This window comes from Cygnus olor, chromosome 22 (assembly GCF_009769625.2).
Source record: "Cygnus olor isolate bCygOlo1 chromosome 22, bCygOlo1.pri.v2, whole genome shotgun sequence".
Classification (NCBI taxonomy): Eukaryota; Metazoa; Chordata; class Aves; order Anseriformes; family Anatidae; genus Cygnus; species Cygnus olor.
The window spans coordinates 2,545,080-2,563,664 of NC_049190.1; the positions used below are offsets into that span (position 1 = coordinate 2,545,080).

Here is an 18,585-nt window from a genome sequence, read left to right on the forward strand (position 1 = left end):
CCCCGGGGGGGGTTCTGTCCAAAAATGTCCGTATCCGGGGTTTTTTGTTAAGTTTTTGTGTGTTTCGTGGCTTTTATTTTTTATTTTTTTTATAGAGGAGTACACGTGCCTGTGGCAGGAGTGCGGCTTCTGCTCCCCCGAGAGCCCGGCCGACCTGGTGCGCCACGTCTACTTCCACTGCTACCACACCAAGCTGAAGCAGTGGGGGCTGCGCGCCCTGCGGGCCCAGCCGGACGTCAGCCGCTGCCAGCTGGACTTCCAGAGCCGCAACATCATCCCCGAGATCCAGGAGAACTTCCTCTGCCTGTGGGAGTACTGCGAGGTGAGGGCACCGCGCAGCGGCCCAGGGAAGGAGAGCTGCCGTTCCCCCGCCTCTCGGTTCCGCGCGTACCCGTGTAAGAGTGCCTGCTGCGTGCAGGCTGAGGCCAACGTGATCGTCTCACCCTCTTCTGCCTGTCCCTCCTCCCCAACAGAGGTCGTTCGATAATCCCGAGTGGTTCTATCGGCACGTGGAGGACCACAGCTTCTGCTCGGAGTACAAGGCAGCCGGGAAGGAGAACCACGTGGTGCTCTGCGGCTGGAAGGGTATCGGGGGCGTGCAGGGCGCCTCCGGGGAGCTTGGCGTGGGGCTGGGCTGCAGGGGTTGTGCAGGAGGGCTCTGTGTGCCTTTCAGGGTTTCAGAGAGCTCTGGGACTTAAGAGCGCCTGTATAATCCTAATGATGCCCGTGTAAGGTTTCCTTCAGGGGATTTATGAGGGTGTTTGATATTGAACTTTTCACTTCAGGCTAATTGCTACATAAGAGTAAAGGTTCCAGTTAGATTCTTAAAATAATTTCTTGCTTCCGTCTGCGTGCAATTGCCTTAAATGTTTGTGGTGCCAGGGGGCCCGCGGCAGTTGTACGCCAGCGCTCTCATCCCGCCGCGTCTTCCGAGGAGCCTGCCGCTCAGCCAGGCCGTGGACGCTTACCCCGCTGAGCCCTGCTGTGGAGGACCCTCACGGCGTTCTCTCCTCTCTGTGCAGACTGCGACTGCTCTTTCAAAGGGCGCTGCAAGCTGCGGGAGCACCTGCGCAGCCACACGCAGGAGAAGGTGGTGGCGTGCCCCACCTGCGGCGGGATGTTCGCCAACAACACCAAGTTCTTCGACCACATCCGCCGTCAGACTGCGCTGGACCGTAAGCTGCTGCGGGCGGGGAGCAGGCCCCTGGGCGGGCGGTTGGGTTGCTGGGGCTGCCTGGGCCCCGGGAGCAAAAGGGTCGGGCGTGGGGAGCTCTGAAACAGCCCGGCTTGGCCGTGGGCTGGGAGCTAAGACGCTGAAGAGCCTGGGAAGCGTCGTGTGGCAGAGGCAGGAGGGCTGGAGGCTGACCAGAGGCTGCGCAAAAGGAAGGCGGCCCGGTCCTTGCACGTGTTCGGTTTGGTTTGTTTGTTGGGTTGGCTTTGTGCCTGCTGTTCCTCGCTGGAGAGGAGGGTTCCCAGCTCGGCTCTAACGACCTCTTTGTCTCACGTGCCGCTCTTGGTGCTGCTCCCTGTGCTTTGATCTCGTTTCTCACCGCCCCCTCCGTTTCCTCCCCGGCCCTGACGCTGCAGAGCAGAGGTTTCAGTGCTCTCACTGCTCCAAGAGGTTCGCCACAGAGAGGCTGCTCCGCGACCACATGAGGAACCACGGTGAGAAAAGGCTCCTTCTCCCAGCCGAGCGCTCCGAAGCGCCTGCCCTCCCCTGCCCCGCGCTGACGTTTCCCCCCCCCCGTCTCTCCCCGCAGTGAACCATTACAAGTGCCCGCTGTGCGACATGACCTGCCCGCTGCCCTCCTCCCTGCGCAATCACATCCGTTTTCGGCACAGCGAGGAGCGGCCGTTCAAGTGTGACTACTGCGACTACAGGTGAGGGCCGGGGCTTTGCCGTCCTCCCGGCCCGGCGCCAGAAAAACACCCAGAGGCACGACTCTGCCCCGCGCGGTACTCAGCCTGCTTCCTTCGATCGTTCCCTTTTAGCTGCAAGAATCTCATCGACCTGAGGAAACACCTGGACACGCACAGCAAGGAGCCAGCCTACCGCTGCGAGTTCGAGGCGTGCAGCTTCACCGCGCGCTCCCTCTGCTCCATCAAGCTGCACTACCGCAAGGTCCACGAGGTAGGGCCGTGCTCTCCAGAAGCACGAGACAAAAGAAAAAAAAAAAAAAACACGAAACGAAACAAAAAAAAAAACCCCACTAAATCCCCACGCAGCCCCAGCCTGCAGGAGCGTGAGGGCAGGCTGCATTTCTTTCTAGCTGCAGCGCTGCCTCGCGTCAGCGTCACAGAACCCGATTCCTCCCTCCCTGCTCGCTCGCGGGGTATTTACTGCTCAGGCTCGCGGGGCGGTTACGTCCCTCTCTCTGCCCTCCAGGGTGACTCGGAGCCCCGCTACAAGTGTCACGTCTGCGACAAGTGCTTCACGCGCGGGAACAACCTCACCGTCCACCTCAGGAAGAAACACCAGTTCAAGTGGCCCTCGGGGCATCCCCGCTTCAGGTACCGCACCCCTTTTAGCTCCCCTCTAGTGCGGGAGGCAGCTGGGCGGCGTCCCGGGGCCAGCGAAGTGACCCGACGGGGACCGGGTGCTGGCACCTGCCTGTAGCGTGCCCCGGCCCCGGCCCCCCGGTGGTTGGGAGGCGCGGGGCGGCAAGTTTTCGGTGGGGTTCGGCGGAGTGACAGAGCAGCAGGCCAGAGGTGAGCGTGGGCAGCGTGGCGCCACCACAGCTGCGCCTCCTGGGACTCCTCTGAGCTCCGCGGGGCCAGGTGGCCCGCCCTAGAGACAAATCCACCTCCTGGCTGCTACAGCCCTTGGAGCACCGGGCTTTGGGGCCCAAAATGCGATTCTCCTTGCTTGGCTGCTGCCCTTCTCCTGGGGGGGGGGGGGGGGGGTCTGCAGCGTGGCCGGCTCGTCACCCCCCACCCCCACCCCCCCCCCCCCGTCTGCGCTCAGGTACAAGGAACACGAGGACGGCTACATGAGGCTGCAGCTGGTGCGCTACGAGAGCGTGGAGCTGACGGAGCAGCTGCTGAAGGACAGGGAGAAGCGGGGGGAGGCGCTGGACGGCTCCCCCGACTGCGTGGTGCTGTCCGAAGGCGAGGGCAACCTGCAGGGCATCATCCTGGAGGCCCCCGCGGAGCCTTCCCCGGCTGAGAACCGCGCGTGTGAGCAGCGGGCGGCCCCGCTGCACGCCTCGGCTTGCTCTGCTGCCAGCCCCGAGGCAGCGCGGCCCGGCGCCTTCCCAGGAGCTCCTCCGGCCCCGGAGCGGGAGCCCGGCACCCCGGCCAGCCCCGTCGTCCGCGTGGCGAACCGGACCAACGAGCACGGGGAGAGCGAGACGGTGTATTATGTCGTGGCCAGCACGGCCGCCGAGGAGCGGCTGGCGGAGCCCGGCGGGCTGCCCGTGGAGCCGGAGGAGAACGTCATGGACCGCCTGCAGAAGACGGCCGAGGAGCTGGGCATCCAGATCGTGTGAGCAGCTCGCCTGCCTCGCTGCCTCTGGAAGTCCGGGGCCTCCGCTGGGGTTCGGGGGGGGGAGTTGGGAAGTGCCCGGGGGAGAAAGGTCCGAGGTGTCTTCTCCCACGTGCCGCTGGCCGGCTTCCTACCCACCCGGGTGGCGTGGCAGGGGAGAGGGACCGGCCTCCCCTGGCTGCGGGTCACAAAAATGAGCTGGAAAGAGCTCTCTCTTCGTTTCGGGGACTGGGGACCTCCCACGCCTCCGGGTTCGGTCTCAGCCTGACCCAGGTTCGCTCGCTGGTGCCGCGCCGAGCCCGGTCCTCAGCCGGGTTCTCCCCACGCAGGTGACGCGCGGCAGAATCTCTTACCGGGGAGGCGTGAGGCCCTCTGCAGCCCTGTTCTCCCCCTACCTTGCGCTCCGGGGGCGGCGTGCTCCACGTCTGCCCTCATCACCCGCTTCCCCGCACGTCGTCGTGCGCTGCTCATCCCGTTACACTGCAGCGGTCTCGGGGCCGGGGGCGGGGAGGAGAGGGCTGCAGGTGCTCTCCCTCAGAGGCTTCTGCTCCCCTGCAGCACTGGGGGCTTGGAGCCTTCTTCGTGCTTCTCTTCTTCCCTGGGTTTCCTCCCCACGGTGGGGTTTGGGCTCCCGGTTGGGCGGCGTGCTTTGGAGAGACGAATAAACGTCAGCGTGCCAGGCCGGCCGGCGTCCGGTGCCTGCTTCAGCCCCGTCCCCGCCCGCCGCAGCGCCTTGTGCTGTGAGGTGAGACCGAGCTGCCCGGGGTCTGCAGCTCCGCCGCGGAGCTGCCAGGACCTCTCGGCATCTTTTTGTGCCGCTGCTTGGGGCCGCCGGCCCCTGCCTTGGAGCGTGCGGTGCCCCAGGTCCCCGCAAGCGGCACGGGGAGGCCGGGTTTAGCTTAGGCTCTCCTCCTCGCCGCTCTCCCTGGTGCGGGTTGGGTTTTTGCCCGCCTCCTTCAGGGTGTGACCGTCAAGCTGCCTGCGAGGCCGTCGTTTGAACCTGAGGAGTAGCCTGGGCCCGTCAGCAGAGCCAGATGCGTTTCGGCGAGCGGTTCGGATGAGGACGGGGCGAAGCTGGGCTCCCTGGCGGGGAGGTGCCCTGGCTGGCGGGGGCCGACGCCGACTTTTCCCTCTTCCTTTCTCAAGCAGTTGAGCCCAGGCTGCCGGAACCCCGGGGTAATGGAGGGAAGCAGGCGAAACCCCTGGCCCTCTGCTCGCTTTCTGGTTCCGAGCTCTGCGGGCGGCGTGATCCCGGCCTGCGCCCTTGGGCCAGGGGGACGCGAGCAGCCCCTCGGCTGTGCCCTGCCCGCGGGGCCGCGAAGCTCCGCAGCCACTGCACGAGGGCTGGGCGCGAAGCGGGGATGGAGCGGGGAGAGCTGCGTGTCCTGGGCTGTCTGGGAAGGTTTCCTGGGGCTGGACCCGAGGGTGGGGGGCGCCCCCGGTTCCCAGCGGCTCCGACCGCGCGCTGCTGGAGGATGCTCGCCCTGGGCAGAGCGTCCCCGGGCTGCAGGCGCGCAGCGTGCCCGGGTCTTGCCCAGCCGTCCCCGCCCGGCGTCTTCTCGCCGGTGCTTGGCAGGGCTGCGAGGATACCTCCGGGAGCAGGGCCTCCTGCCAGGTTTGCGTTCACAGCGCTGCTTCTTGGCTCTCCTTCCACCCCGCGGGCCTCGGGCTCTGCTGCCCGGGCTGCGGCATCCCTGCGCTGCCCGAGCGGCCTCGGGGCTGCGGTGGCCGAGTTGTCCCTTTAAACCCCGGGCCCAGGGAGGGTAATCTGCCGGGGATTATCTGACGGGGAGAGGATTGGCGTCCCACGGAGCTCTGCTTCCCTGCCCCCACGCCCCAGCATCCCGCCCCGTGTGTGGAAACCAAGCTCGCTTTCCCCTGGGCCGTGCTCGGGGGGCGAGGGGAGGAGGGCGGGGACCGCTATGGGACCGGGGCTCCTCTTCCTCACCGTGCTGGCCACGCTGGGCTCCTGCGAGTACCCAGGAGGTAACAAGGGGGTGTTCGGGATAAAAGTGGGGCTCTCGGGGTGGCCCGGGGCTGCTGGCACCGGCAAGGAGCGAGACCCCCGCCGTGGCCCCGGGCTGAAATTTGGCACTGGGGAAGGGAGAGCTGGCGGGAAGGAGCGTTGGGGCGAGTGGGTGCTCACGGGTGGGCTGAGAGGAGCCTTCGGGCTCACGCCTCCCACCTGCAGGTCTCTGAGGGCTGGGGAGCTGGCGGGCAGGGTGGTCCTCAGCCCCCCCCCCCCCCCCCAGCCCTGCTCTGCCCTTCTCCCCGCGCTGCCAGCAGACCGGGACACCTACTGGTCCGGCACGGCGCCCGTCTGCCTGGGGGGCTGCAAGGGGAAGCACAAGGAGCTGAAGAGGAGCCGGTGCGGGACCGGCAGCTGCTGCTGGCTGGGCTACAAGTCCTTCTGGCCGAGGTACAGCAGCGCGGGGCAGGATCGGGGCCGCGCGTGGGGGCCGAGCCCCTCTGGCAGCCCGGACCCCACCCGCGGGACCCTCCCCGTCCCCAGTGAACTGCGGGCGGCCCGAGGCCGACTTCAACTCGGTGGTGTACGGCAACGACTGGTGGGTGGGCTCGGTGGTGCGCTACAGCTGCCGGCCCGGGTTCCTGCTGCTGGGGGACCCGGCCAGCGCCTGCCAGTCCGACGGCCGCTGGACGCCCAAGCCCACCTGCCTCCGTGAGTACCGCGGGGGTCTCGCTCGTCCCCAGCCCGCCGCGGGGGCGAAAAGGGGTTGGTGGGCACCCGAGGGATGTGCTCTGGTCCTGCCCTCGCGCAGGGATCTGCCTGCGAGGCCGGATCGAGATCAGCGAGCGGGACGCCGCCGGGAGGTGCTCCTCGTCCTGCAGCACCCTGAGCCGCCTGGGACCCCCCCTCGCTCGTGGCTGCGTCAAGATCTCCTCCTGCGTCCCCAAGCGCTCGGGCTGGGCGCGCTGGTTCCTGCGCTGCGACCTCTGCGAGTGCGACTGCCACGTCCCCTGCGGGGAGTCCCGGTAGCGGCCGCCCGCCCGCGGTAAGGGTCTGGCGCTGGTTTTGGGGAGGGGGGTGGTCCTGAGGGCTGGGGGCTGCTGAGCGGCTCAGGACCCGCTGCTCCTTGCTCTCCGGACCCCTTCCTCCGGGTAGGGCTGAGGCTGCCGCGCCTGGTGTCTGCTGTTCCCTTGGCCGCGTGTCTCCGTCACTGGGCTCCCTCCGTAAGCTCAGTCCCCACCCCGAGGCTTTACCTGGGAGGAGAGGAGAGGTTTGGGACTTGCAGCCACCGCGGGTGGCCGTCTCTCCTCCTGGGGTTCTGGCCGGGCTCCCTTCCCTGAGCCCTTCTTTCTCCCCTCGCGCCCCACCGGGGCGATGCTCCCTGCGTGCACCCCCGGGGACGGCCGCGCGCTCCCTCTGAAGCAGCAGAGGAAGGGCAGGTATTTTAATTCCCCGGGGAAGAAGCAGGGACGTGCGATGGGGATTGCCAGGGGTGCAGGAGGCCCAGCACCACCACCACGGGCAGCTAAAAAGCCGTTAGCAGCACTGGCACGGGTTTTCCAGCTGGGCGAGGAGATCCTGCCGCCCGCTCTGTCCCCGGAGGGCCGGGACGTGTCCTGGGGGTACGCCCCGGGGCCGGGACAGGCTCCCTCTGCCACGGGTCCTGTCCTGGAGGACCTGTGAGCGCCCTGGGGACTGAAAGGGCTGAAAGGGGAGCGAGCTGGGCGAGCGCAGGGAGCCCTCGGCTCCGCGAGGAAAGGGCAGAAGCCCCCCCGTTTGGAGCTGCCGCCTCTTGGAGACGCCCCCGCTCTCTCCGCTCGCTGCCCCCCAAGCTCTGTCCCAGCTGCGGGAGGGGGAAGGCTTTCCTCAGCTCAACGGATCTTTTCTGTTTTTTCATTTTTAATTAACCCCCTCGTTAGTGCCACCCCTTTCCATACGTCTCTCACGTTTCGGCGCCGCGGTGGGTGCGAGGTGCTGGTGGGGGGCCAGGTGAGGCTCTGGGGGCGTGGGGGACGGTGGGGAGGGGGGGGGGGGGGGGCGCGTGCTGGGGGCCAAGCCCTGATATGGGGGGGGGGGGGGGGGGGGGGGGGGGGGGGGGGGACCACGCAATTTGGGGCCAGCTGTGCCCCCGGCAGCCCTGGCCCTCGGTGGATGCTGCGAGCTTCCTAAGCAGCGCCCTGCCTCGCTGTCCCCCTGGGGTTCTGGGCGTGGATTTTGGGGTGAGTGGGCAGCTGGGGGGGGGGGGGTGACCCAGGGGTGCACCGGGGCTGGGGGGGGGCTGGCAAACTGCGGGCTCGGCGAGCTGGGGGAAGGATGCTGGGGCCTTTGGGGCGTGCGGAAAGAGAGGGAGGAAGGGAGGAAGCGGGGCCGGTGCCTTTAAGAGGGTTTTTTTTTTTTTTTCCGCCGCGCCCCCCCCCCCCCCCCCCCCGGCCGCCCATCGCGGCAGGCAGCGGCGGCGGGGGCAGCGCTGGCGGCGGGGGGCTCGGCGGGGCCGGGGGCTGCGGCACGGCCACGGACGGGGTGACACGGCCACGGGAGACGCGGGCACAGGTGACACGGCCACGGGTGGCGCTGCCCCGACCCTCCCTGTCCCCCCGCCCCCCCCCGCCCCGCCGCCTCCCCGCCTGTCATCCGTGCGCATCGCAGCCCCGCGGAGGGATGGGGAGGGGACCCCGGCTGGGGACCCGCAGGGGCAGGGCTCGGCCCGGGGCCGGGTGCTGAGCACCGGCAGCGCCCCCCCCCCTCCCCCGCAGCCCCCCCGGGCTCCGGGCAGCGCCCCTTTGTCCGCAGGGGAGGGAGGGAGAGGCGGCGGCGGCGGCGGCGCTGCGGCAGCGGGGAGCGGCGGAGCCCCCGGGAGCTGCGCTGGGAACGGAGCCCCCAGCCCGGCAGGTGAGACCCCGGGAGGGGGGGGTCCCCAACGGCTCGGGGCTACCGGGGAGGGAAGGGGCCGGGAGGGAGGAGGAAGGTCCTCGGCCGAGCTGCCGCCCCCAGCCCCCCCCCCCACCCCCCCCCGCCTTGTGCCTGCGCGGAGCTTCCCAGAGGGGATTTGGGGGATTGAGGAGCGCCGCTGGCTGCGGGAGGAGGAGGCAAGGTGAGCCCGAGGGCGCTCCGTGCCCCCCACATCCTTGAGACCCCCGGCATGGACCCCCCCCTAAGCACGGGGGGCGCAAAGCTTGAGGCTGCAGTGGGTGGGCGGGGGGGATCCTGCAGCCCTCGCACCCACCTTTTCTCCCCCGGGGCTGGGGCTGGTATTTTTTTTATTATTTTTTTTTTCTCACCCCCCCCGCAAAGCCCTGCAAGGGATCTGCCTGCAGCGGGGAGATCTCGGCGCAGCTCCTCGCGAGGCCGTCCTCGCCTTTCGGGGGCTGCGTGTGTGCACTGCAGCTGCGGCCGGGAGCCGCCTGCAGCCTGCGGCTCAGCAAAATGTAGGTTAGCGAAGCCTCGGGGTCCCAGCCCCGTGGGTGGGAGGGTGCTGAGCGCAGCCCGCTCGGGCAGGGGACCCGGCATCCCGGCCGCGATGCTGCAGAGAGGGCCAGGAGCACCGCAGAGCCCCGGAGCCGAGCGGGGATGGAGCCGGTTGACACCGTGGTGACGCCGGTTTGGTGCTGGCCTGGTGTCTGGGGCTGTGCTGGTAAAAGACGGGGAGGTGAAACGGGTCCCTGGCCCCAAAAAAAGGGGCCCACAGCGATCCCGTCCCCGTGCGTCTCCCCCAGAGCGCCACGATGGCAGAGAAGGGCATGGATCCCGCCTGCGTCTCCATCGCCCTGGAGGACACGGTGTGCCACGCCAGCCCCCCGGATGCCCCGCTGCTCACCACCCACCTGAAGAAGGTGGAGAACCACATCACGGAGGCCCAGAGGTTCTCCCACCTCCCGAAGCGCTCGGCCGTCAACATCGAGTTCATCGACCTGTCCTACTCCGTGCGCGAGGGCTCCTGGTGGAGGAAGAGAGGTAGGGGCCCGCGGCCGGGCAGGGGACCCGGGGCTGTTCACACCTCTGCCCCGCTGCCTGACCTCTCCCAGGTCCCCGGCATCATCGTCTGTGCTGGATCCGTCCCTTTTTTGCCCAAAAGGAGCGCCTCAGCTCTGCGGGAGGTTGTGCTCAGCAGCGGGAGGTGCTGGAGCCGCTCACCCATGCTGTCCCCTGTGGCTGCCTGGCCCCAAAACCAGACCCCGTCCTGGGGGCCGTGTGGGGCACACGGGGCACTTTCCCGGCAGGGGGGCAGCCAGGGTGGCTGAGTCCTCCCCAGCGCAGCGGTTCAGGGTGTGGTGGCTGCTGTGCCAACTGCGGGAGACCCCGAGGGGTGCCCCGGTGTGGCGAGGGGGTGCGCGGTGTGCAGGGGGGCCCTCTCCGGCAGCCCCCTGTGCAGCCGGGGCCGTGCTCCCTGTCCCCGTGCGTGACTCCGGCCGAGAGCTCAGGGAGGGGAGATGGGGAGGCGGATGGCAGCTGGTGGGTGGTAGTCTGCTTTAATTAGCTCTCTCACTTAATGGGATGCCAATCAGGCAGCCCGTGAGACAGGGGGAGCTGATCTGTGGTGAAGGTGAAGGAAGGCAGGGACCTTGCACCCTTGGTCTGCGCGCCCCAGGACCCCGCTCAGCCCCGAGGGTTTGCAGGTTGGGGAAACTGAGGCAGCGCCCGGCAGCGGGACCAGCCCCAGGGCCCAGCTCTGCCTCTTGGATGCTGGGGAAGCGCAAGATGGAGGCTGAACCCGAGGTGCTGAGGGTGCCTGGGGCAGAGCAGGGCGCAGCACCCGGAGGTCCTGGGGTGCACACCGGTGGGGGCTGGGGCGGCGGAGGAGCGCGCCGAGGGGTGCTGGGGTCCTGGGGCGGCAGGAGGAGGATGCTCCTCTCCCCTGGAGCGCGCAGAGGAGCGCGGTGCCGTCGGCCGGATCCGGCCCCGGGTGCTGAAGCAGGAGGTTACTGGCAGTCATGAACGCGAGTAACCGCTGCGCAGCTGCAGGTGGCGCGCCGAACGTGAGCAGCATGCGCGCCGCCGGGGCCGCTTGCTCCCCCGCTGCACGTCACGCACGGCACCCTGCCCGCGCCCGCTGCGCCTCTCCCGGGGTGCTGCTGGGTGCAGGCGGCCTGGACCCCAGGGGTGCGTTTGGGGGCTCAGCGGGGGGGGGTGCTGGCGGTGCCGGATCCCTGCTCCAGGAGAGGGGGCTGCCCCCTTATTGTGGGGTAGGACCGTGGCGCAGGGCTGGCCCCAAGGCTTGCCCCACTCTGCGGGCAGGGATGGATGCGTTGGCGTCACCCAAAGCCAGCTGCAGCCACGGGGCGTGGGGTGGGTGTTTTTTCCAACGGAGAGGTGCCCGGACCTGGTCCGTGGTTCCTCGTAGCCCCGGCACCCCACAAACCACAGCTCCCCTGCTGGGGCTGCATTTAGGGGCATTTCCTATAGAGCCTGGGGCTGTGCTCGTTCCCTGCTCCCGACGCGTTGTCGCGTTCCTGCTGCCACAAAAATGCTAATGAGCCGCCTTAAAGCAGAGATAATTCCAGGTCTGATTAGCGGTGGCTGCTGCCGGGCGCCACAGCATGAATGCCAATGAAGGCAGCAGCCGGCGGGCCTGGGGGCTCTGCCTGCCCCATGGCACCCCCTCCTCCGGGATGGGACAAATGTCACGTGTCACAGCCTGGCGGCCTTCCTCGCAGGCTGCACTCCCTGACCCGGGGGTTTCCCTGGTCTGTGGTATCATCTAGGGCACGTCTCTTTCAAGTGCTGGAAAGGACCAGCCAAAAACTGGGGGCAGAGAGCCCCTAGAAGTGACAGTAGCTGTTCCACAGCACGTGGAGGCTTGGGGTCCTCCCGGTGCCGGAGGATGCTCTCGCAGTCCCCTTGCACTGATCCTAAAAGCTGTACCCTCTCTGCTCTCTCCCCCCAGGGTACAAAACTCTCCTCAATGCCTGTCGGGAAGTTCTGCCAGCGGGAGCTCATCGGGATCATGGGGCCCTCGGGCGCCGGCAAGTCCACGCTGATGAACATCGGGCTGGCTACAGGTGAGGCTGGGGGTATGCAGCGGGGCTGGGGGCCGGGGGTCCTGTGCTGCATCCGTCCCCGGGCGCCTCCGTCCCGCAGGGAGACGGCATGAAGGGGCGATCCTGGTGAACGGTCCGGCCGCGGGAGCTGCGCACCTTCCGCAAGATGTCCTGCTACATCATGCAGGACGGACATGCTGCTGCCGCCCTCACCGTGCTGGAGGCCATGATGGTGAGCTCCGGGGGGGGCTGCGGGGCCTCCACGCTGGCAGTAGGACGTGGGGACCCAGTCCTGCTCGCCTTCGCTTCCTCGCCGTGAGCTGTGGCCCCCCGGCATCGATCGGGATGCCCCTGGGCCTGACGTGATCTCGCCCTGCCCGTCCTCTCCCCGCAGGTCTCCGCTAACCTGAAGCTGAGCGAGAAGCAGGAGGTGAAGAAGGAGCTGGTGAGCGCCGAGGGAGGTGGGCTCGGGGCCTCTCGTCTCGCCCCAGAATGGGGGAAGTGGGGAAGGGAGCGCCCTGAGGGCACCGGGGGGTGCTGAGGGACCCCCAGGTGGGGGGACAGGGCGAGGGTCCCCGGGACACCGCGGTGAAGGAGGCTGTGCCCCAGGTCAACGAGATCCTGACGGCGCTGGGGCTGCTGGAGTGCTCCTACACCCGCACCATCTCGCTCTCGGGGGGGCAGCGCAAGCGCCTGGCCATCGCCCTGGAGCTGGTGAACAACCCCCGGTCATGTTCTTCGATGAGCCCACCAGGTGAGACCACAGGGACCGGGGCTCCCAGCGCTGCTTGGCCCCACCAGGGGACGCCAGGGACCCCTCAGGATCCGAGCGGGGCTGTGGGGACCCCCAGGGGGGCTGCAGGGGTGCTCTCCTCCATGGGCCTGAAAGAAAGGGGTGCCTGCAGGGGTGGGGGTGTCTTTGGGACGTCCTTCTCCCCCTCTCACCTCTCCCCTTTCTCTTTCTCCTCTGCCTCACCTTCGTGGCCGCAGCGGCCTGGACAGCGCCTCCTGCTTCCAGGTGGTGTCCCTGATGCGCCCTGGCGCAGGGCGGCCGCACCATCATCTGCACCATCCACCAGCCCAGCGCCAAGCTCTTCGAGATGTTCGACAAGGTTTGGGAGGGGCACGGGGCCCCCCCCAGGGCTGTGGGGCCCCTCTGGCCAGGGAGGGAAGCCCTGGGAGGGGGGGGCTGCAGGTTTTTACCCTGGGGGTGCGTGGCATCTGGTGGGGGTCTGGCCAAGGTGTCCCACGGGTGGGGAGGAGCAGGAGAGGTGCCCCCGCTGCTCCGTGCTTGCCAGATTTGCTTTTTTTCTCGCAGCTGTACATCCTGAGCCAGGGCCAGTGCATCTTCAAAGGCGTCGTGACCAACTCATCCCCTACCTGAAGGGCCTCGGCCTCCACTGCCCCACGTACCACAACCCCGCCGACTTCAGTGAGTGCCCCCCCCCTGCCCAGCCTGGGCCGTGTTTTTGGGGTGGCGAGGTCCAAACCCCAAGGGGACAGGGCTGCCCGCGTCCCCCCCGCTGGGTGCTGGGCTGCCGGGTGGCACAGCACCACGGGGAGGGGCTCCCACCTTCTGCCCTGGGGGGCCGTGGTGGAGCAGAGGGGACGTGGAGGGCTGGCTCAGCACCACTCGGGGGTCCTGTCCTCCTCTGCAGTTATCGAGGTGGCCTCAGGAGAGTACGGGGACCTCAACCCGGTCCTGTTCCGCGCCGTGCAGAACGGCATGTGCACCATGGCCGAGAAGAAGAGCAGCCCCGAGAAGGCCGACCCGTCGTGCCCGGCGCACTGCGTGGCGGTGAGCGGGGAGCAGAGCAGGCTCCTGGAGCCGTGGGGGGGGGGGTCGCGGGGTGCCCGGCTGGGGGGGACACCTCCGTCCTGCGCCCACGCTGCGGGGTGCTCAGCGAGGGGCCCCGGGAGCATCGGGTCCCCCTGTTGGGAGGTGACCCCTGTCCCTGAGCCACGTCTGTGACCTGCTCCGGTCTTGCAGGACGTGGACCACATCGAGAGCCACACGTTCGCCACCAGCACCTCCACCCAGTTCTGCATCCTCTTCAAGAGAACCTTCATCTGCATCCTGCGGGACACGGTGAGGGCAGGGGGCTGCCGGGGGGCGGGCGGAGAGAGTCCATCCAGGGCTCTCCCTGGAGGAAGGGGCAGGCTGTCCTCTGCCTCCCCGGGGTGCTGCGGGGCCGGGGCCCTGCCTCGCTGAGCCCCCGCGCCGCCCGTGCCCGCAGGTGCTGACCCACCTGCGGTTCATGTCCCACATCTGCATCGGGGTGCTGATCGGGCTGCTCTACCTGCACATCGGCAACGACGCGGGCAAAGTCTTCAACAACACCGGCTTCCTCTTCTTCTCCATGCTCTTCCTCATGTTCGCCGCGCTGATGCCCACCATCCTCACCTGTAAGGAGCTCCGGCCCTGGGGGCGGGGGTGCTGAATGATGGGGAGGGCTGAGCTGGATAAAAGGGGGGAAATTGGGCAGGAGAGGGGAAAAAAATCCAAGAAAAGGGGAAAACTTCCCTTGGGATCGCCCGGAGCGTATTGCAGCGTTGCCATTTGTTTACTGTCTGGCCCAAAGCAGACTTCAGGACTTTTTCTTCCTGCTGAGAGAAGGTCCGTGGAGCTGTGCTCCCAGCTGCTGCATCTCCCTCTCACTTCCTCAAAAAGCCTGGCTGAAACCCCCCAGCTCAGCTGACTTTTCCACGCACCGAGTTCCCCACTCGGCCTCGTTTTTTTCCCCCGGTGAAGCCGCTCGGGTTCCTGCCCGCAGGCAGGCGGCTGCTGGGGGGGGGCGTTCGCCCCCACCGGGTGGGCAGAGGGGCTGCAGCAGCCCGGGCCGGGGCTCTGCCGACCCCTTCCCTCCCCGCAGTTCCCCAGGAGATGTCGGTGTTCCTGCGGGAGCACCTCAACTACTGGTACAGCCTGAAAGCCTACTACCTGGCCAAGACCATGGCCGACGTGCCCTTCCAGGTGAGCACCGAAACACGGCCCCGACGCCCCGGGCGGGGGTCCCTGGGCTCTGCGTCCCCGGGGAGGGTCCGTGGCTCCAGCAGGGCTCTCTCCCCGCCGCAGGTGATCTGCCCCATCGCCTACTGCAGCATCGTCTACTGGATGACGGGCCAGCCCCCCGAAGCCACGCGCTTCCTCCTCTTCTCCGCCCTGGCCACCGCCACGGCCCTGGTGGCTCAGTCCCTCGGGCTCCTCATCGGAGCTGCCTCCACCTCGCTGCAGGTCAGGCGGGGGTTGGCTTTACCTGGGGCGTGGGGGGAGGTCGCAGGGGGTCCCACGAGCAGGTTTGGGGACCCGTAGGTGGGCGGCACCCAGCGGGCTGTGCCCCAGGTGGCCACCTTCGTGGGCCCCGTCACCGCCATCCCCGTCCTGCTCTTCTCGGGCTTCTTCGTCAGCTTCAAGACCATCCCCACCTACCTGCAGTGGAGCTCCTACGTCTCCTACGTCAGGTGGGACCCAGCGCTGTGGCCGGGAGCTGCCCCCCCGTGGTGCTGGGGGGGGGGCGGGGGGAACAGGGGCACATGGTGACACGAGGTGACGTGGGGTGTGCTCTGCCCCAGGTACGGCTTCGAGGGCGTCATCCTCACCATCTACGCCATGGAGCGCGAGGACCTGGAGTGCCTCGAGGACTTCTGCCCGTTCCAAAAGCCCATCAAGATCCTGCAGGAGCTGGACGTGGAGGAGGCCAAGCTCTACCTGGACTTCCTCATCCTGGGCATCTTCTTCGTCATCCTGCGGCTCCTGGCTTACCTGGTGCTCAGGTACAAGGTCAAGTCGGAGAGATAAAGGGGCCGCGGGTCCCCGGTGCCGCTCCCGGGCCTGGCCTGGGGACAGACACAGCTGGACCCGGCGCCCCGGGCCGCGTCGGTGGGTGCCAGCCAGGCCTGGCTCAGTCGAGAAGGGTTTTGAGACATCTCGGAACTGTTTTAACCTTTCCACGCACTCTTCATCGCAAAAGTTTTGTACAGCCCTGGCGCCTGCCACCCTCATTCCCCTGGGGACTGTCGGACCCACGGAGCTTGGGGCCCCTCCGGCCGCCCTGCCCCTCTCCGAGGGGCACCGGGGACGGTCCCACGGGGCCAAGGGGGGCTGCTCCGTGCCAGGAGGGGACACCCGCAGAGCCATCACGAGCCCCCGGAGCACCAGGCCGGCAGCACGTGCATCAGCATGGAGAGGAGCCCGAATATTCAACAGGCCCAGTTGCACAAGGCTTTCGTGTTTCCTGCCGCCGTAGCCACAGAGATTGCTGCATCCCCTTTTCCTTTCGGCCTAGATCCCCCTCTTTTTATTTTTTTCCTCTTTTTTTTAATTTTTATTTTAACCCTCGCTGCTTCCAGCCTGCATGGAGAGGAAGGGGAGTCAGCAGGCAGAGAAGCTGGGGCTCTCTCGTGCCGCTGCTTGGGTCCATCCTCAGAGGGATCTGCAGACCTGGGGACCTGGTAGGGTCTGTAGGATTGGGACAGGGCTCTCAGACCTCAGACAGCCTTGTGTTTGGTCCCTGTTGTCTCTGGGATCCGAGCCAAGAGGATAAAAGCAACCAACATGGAGAGAAGTGACCGGTCCCACCAAACCCCGCACGGAGGATTTGGGTCCCCACCGTGCCGTCGCTGGAGCTCTGTTGCTGGGGCTGGCCCCGAGCCCTTCCCTTGTGCCTCCCTCCTCTCCTTCCCTGGCACCACTGCGGCCGTCTCAGCAGGACGGGGAGGACAGCACTGCTCAGCACCGCCTGCGTGCTGCCCGCGAGGAGGCGATGGGACACGGCCCCGTCGCAGCGGGACCCTCCCGGGGTAGGAGCGCACAGAAACGGGTCCCAGCAGCACCGGGGCTGGAAAGCAGGTGAGGTCTTGGAGCGGTTTGTGCGCGTCGGGTGCGCCTGGTGCCGGGAACAGCTTTGCACTTGGGCACTGGTGTCCGGATGAGGTCCCTTTTGGCAAGGGTCCCTGGCGGCTCCACCGAAGTCACCCCTCACGGAGGGAAGGCATTCGGGCACCTCGCTGCCTGTCCGAAGGAACGGAGCTGAGGCCGGGGCGCGCACACTGCTGTGCTGGCGCCAGGACACGGGGCTGCGCTGATGCCACCAGCAACCCGCTGCTTTCTGGTGGGCACAGACACGGGAGGGCACAGCTCGGCCCTGGCTCCAAGCGCAGGCTGTGCCAGGCTGCTGCCGGCACGCTCCGAGCAGCGGGGCACCGCCGAGCGAAGGACGGACTTCAGCAATATCCTCGAGGCTCTGCTTCGCTTTTCTTGGCTCGTGCTGGGACTGCTCCGCACCGCGGGGGCCAGCTGGCAGCGGGCGGATGGATGGCAGATGCAGATGGGCATGCGGCAGGGCTGGGTTTCCCCTGCCTGGACAGCACAGACACGAGGAGCTCGTAGCCACGGGGGCTCTCCTGCACGAGGGGCTGGCGGCAGGACGTGCCCCGGTGCCCTTCCCCTGCTGAGCATTGGGGTTTTCCCCAAGGGCTCTCGGCTGACTTATAGCTGTCCCTCCTGAAATTCCCCTCGGTTCCTGGATCCTCCTTCACCCCTGACCCGTGCCACGTCCTGCGGTGAAGCTGCACAGGCTTGGAGCGCTGCTGCCTCCTGGACACGATGCTGCGAACCCGGGGGCATGGGGAGGGGGACCCGTCCCCACGTCTGCGCCATCACCAGGGGGTGGCGGAGCTGCAGGGCTGTCACCCACCTCCATTTCACTCTCTGGGGGGCTCTTGGACCGCTGCCCGCTTCTGCCCTGCTTTTGGGGCTTGTTCAGCCTTGCCCAGCACGGGGTGCGTGCTGCTGGGCTGGGGCTTTTCCCCTGGGTGTGGATACCGAGGCGGCAGGAGGTGCTGATGGAGCAGCTTGATGTGGGCCCTGCCTCCTGCTGCTCGCAGCCTGGGGACCAGGGTGAGCAGGACAAGCGCTGGGGTGAGCTCTGCAGCTGGAGAACGGCTCTGCCGGGGGGTTTGGGGTGTGGGGATGGGGTCCCTGAGCTGGGTCTTGGCTTGTCCTGGGCGCTGTGGGGGGCACGCAGCAGCAAGGATGCACTTTATGAGAGCAGGGGTACGGGACTGGGGGTGCTTCTGCATCTGTGGGCATCCCCACAGGGAACGCGGCTGGATAATCGCGAGGAGCGTGATGGAGAAGAGCAGGCTTCTTCCCCCACGCCTCCTCTCCCTCCTGCACCCTCCCTGCCCCTGCCGTGCACTTTGAAGGGACAAGGACGCGGATCCGGCTGTGGCTCTGGCTCCTGGGGAGCGCCGGTTGCACTCCACCCCCTCTAAACCTGCTTCAGCTCCTTCCCCTGGCTCCGTCAACCCCAAGGCAGGGGCGCAGGGATCCGGCCCCTCGCCTCCACCCGTGGCCAGGCCCCTTTGGCACACTCACAGGAGCAGCGCACCCCCTCATCCCTTTGGGTTTGCTGGAGGGGGCAGCGGGAGCGCAGGGAGGGTCTCGCCCCCTCCCCGATCAGGCAATAAACGTGTTTCGTTCTCGCTCTGCGTGCCCACCTTCCCTCCCAGCCTCCACCACGGAGCACCCCGCTGCTTTTCCAGCCTTTGCCGTGCCGTGTTGGTAAGGGGGGGGGGGGGCAGCTTTAATCCGTGCCCCCTGGGGCCATTCGCCAGAAAAGCGTGGAGGCAGCAGCTCGGAGGCCAAGGGAGGTGGGCGCAGGGGGTGTTTGCCCAGCTCCTGCCGCCTCGCCAGGGGGAGGCTGCGCAGCGGGGCCGGGGCATTGCTACCCCTACAGTGGCCTGGCCGGACCCAGGCGAGGGGGAGCGAGCCCCCGGGGCTCTGGGGGGAGTGGGGGGGGCTGCTGCAGGTGAGGGTCCCGTGGGGACAGCGTGTGCCGGGGTCCCAGCGGTGCTCAGCAGTGTCCGGAGGGCCGTGGAGCAGGCGGAGGCGTCGCGGCGTGTGTCGGTGTTCGGGGGCTGCCAGCTGTACTCGTGGGGTTTCACACATCAATAAAACCTATATTTATAGTGTATTTATGGTGTATTTGTAGGGCTGCCTCCCCCCCTCTGCGTACGGCGTGGGGACGGGTGGCCCATGGGTGCTGGGGGGGGGGGGGGGGGCACCCACACCCCTATAGGCTCTGGGGGGACATTTGGGATGCGAGTACAGCCACGGGGGGGGGGGGGGGGCAGGCTGGGATTTTCTGGGTGTT

At 67.8% G+C, this 18,585-nt stretch overlaps 3 protein-coding genes across 5 annotated transcripts in view; 2 read left to right on the forward strand and 1 right to left on the reverse strand.

Moving 5' to 3' along the window:
• The window catches only part of LOC121058559 (histone H4 transcription factor), a 14,228-nt gene extending 10,061 nt beyond the window's left edge, over positions 1 to 4,167 (forward strand). For 2 of the 3 annotated variants that reach the window (XM_040534267.1, XM_040534266.1), the window contains 7 exons: positions 96 to 322; positions 474 to 585; positions 1,023 to 1,175; positions 1,588 to 1,665; positions 1,761 to 1,881; positions 1,993 to 2,511; positions 2,966 to 4,167. In XM_040534267.1, coding sequence (XP_040390201.1) covers positions 96 to 322; positions 474 to 585; positions 1,023 to 1,175; positions 1,588 to 1,665; positions 1,761 to 1,881; positions 1,993 to 2,511; positions 2,966 to 3,488 — 1,733 coding nt within the window. In that variant the 3' untranslated portion in view covers positions 3,489 to 4,167. The remainder of the gene's footprint in view (positions 1 to 95; positions 323 to 473; positions 586 to 1,022; positions 1,176 to 1,587; positions 1,666 to 1,760; positions 1,882 to 1,992; positions 2,512 to 2,965) is intronic. The other variant, XM_040534268.1, reaches the window with a different exon arrangement.
• Positions 3,714 to 18,585, reverse strand: part of CCDC153 (coiled-coil domain containing 153) — a 27,651-nt gene continuing 12,779 nt past the window's right edge. Inside the window, exons 3-4 of the transcript XR_005814238.1 lie at positions 14,981 to 14,992; positions 3,714 to 3,789 (exon numbers count right to left, since the gene is read on the reverse strand). The gene's annotated coding sequence lies outside the window, so the exon portion shown is untranslated. The remainder of the gene's footprint in view (positions 3,790 to 14,980; positions 14,993 to 18,585) is intronic.
• ABCG4 (ATP binding cassette subfamily G member 4) lies at positions 8,804 to 18,403 on the forward strand. Its single transcript, XM_040534271.1, is given in 19 exon segments — positions 8,804 to 8,878; positions 9,167 to 9,404; positions 11,335 to 11,359; positions 11,361 to 11,449; positions 11,533 to 11,660; positions 11,823 to 11,873; positions 12,038 to 12,146; positions 12,149 to 12,182; positions 12,419 to 12,463; positions 12,465 to 12,540; positions 12,747 to 12,789; positions 12,792 to 12,860; positions 13,087 to 13,226; positions 13,419 to 13,517; positions 13,666 to 13,834; positions 14,302 to 14,402; positions 14,505 to 14,663; positions 14,772 to 14,890; positions 15,002 to 18,403. Coding segments are annotated over 18 exon segments (1,911 nt in total). The 5' UTR covers positions 8,804 to 8,878; positions 9,167 to 9,175; the 3' UTR covers positions 15,228 to 18,403.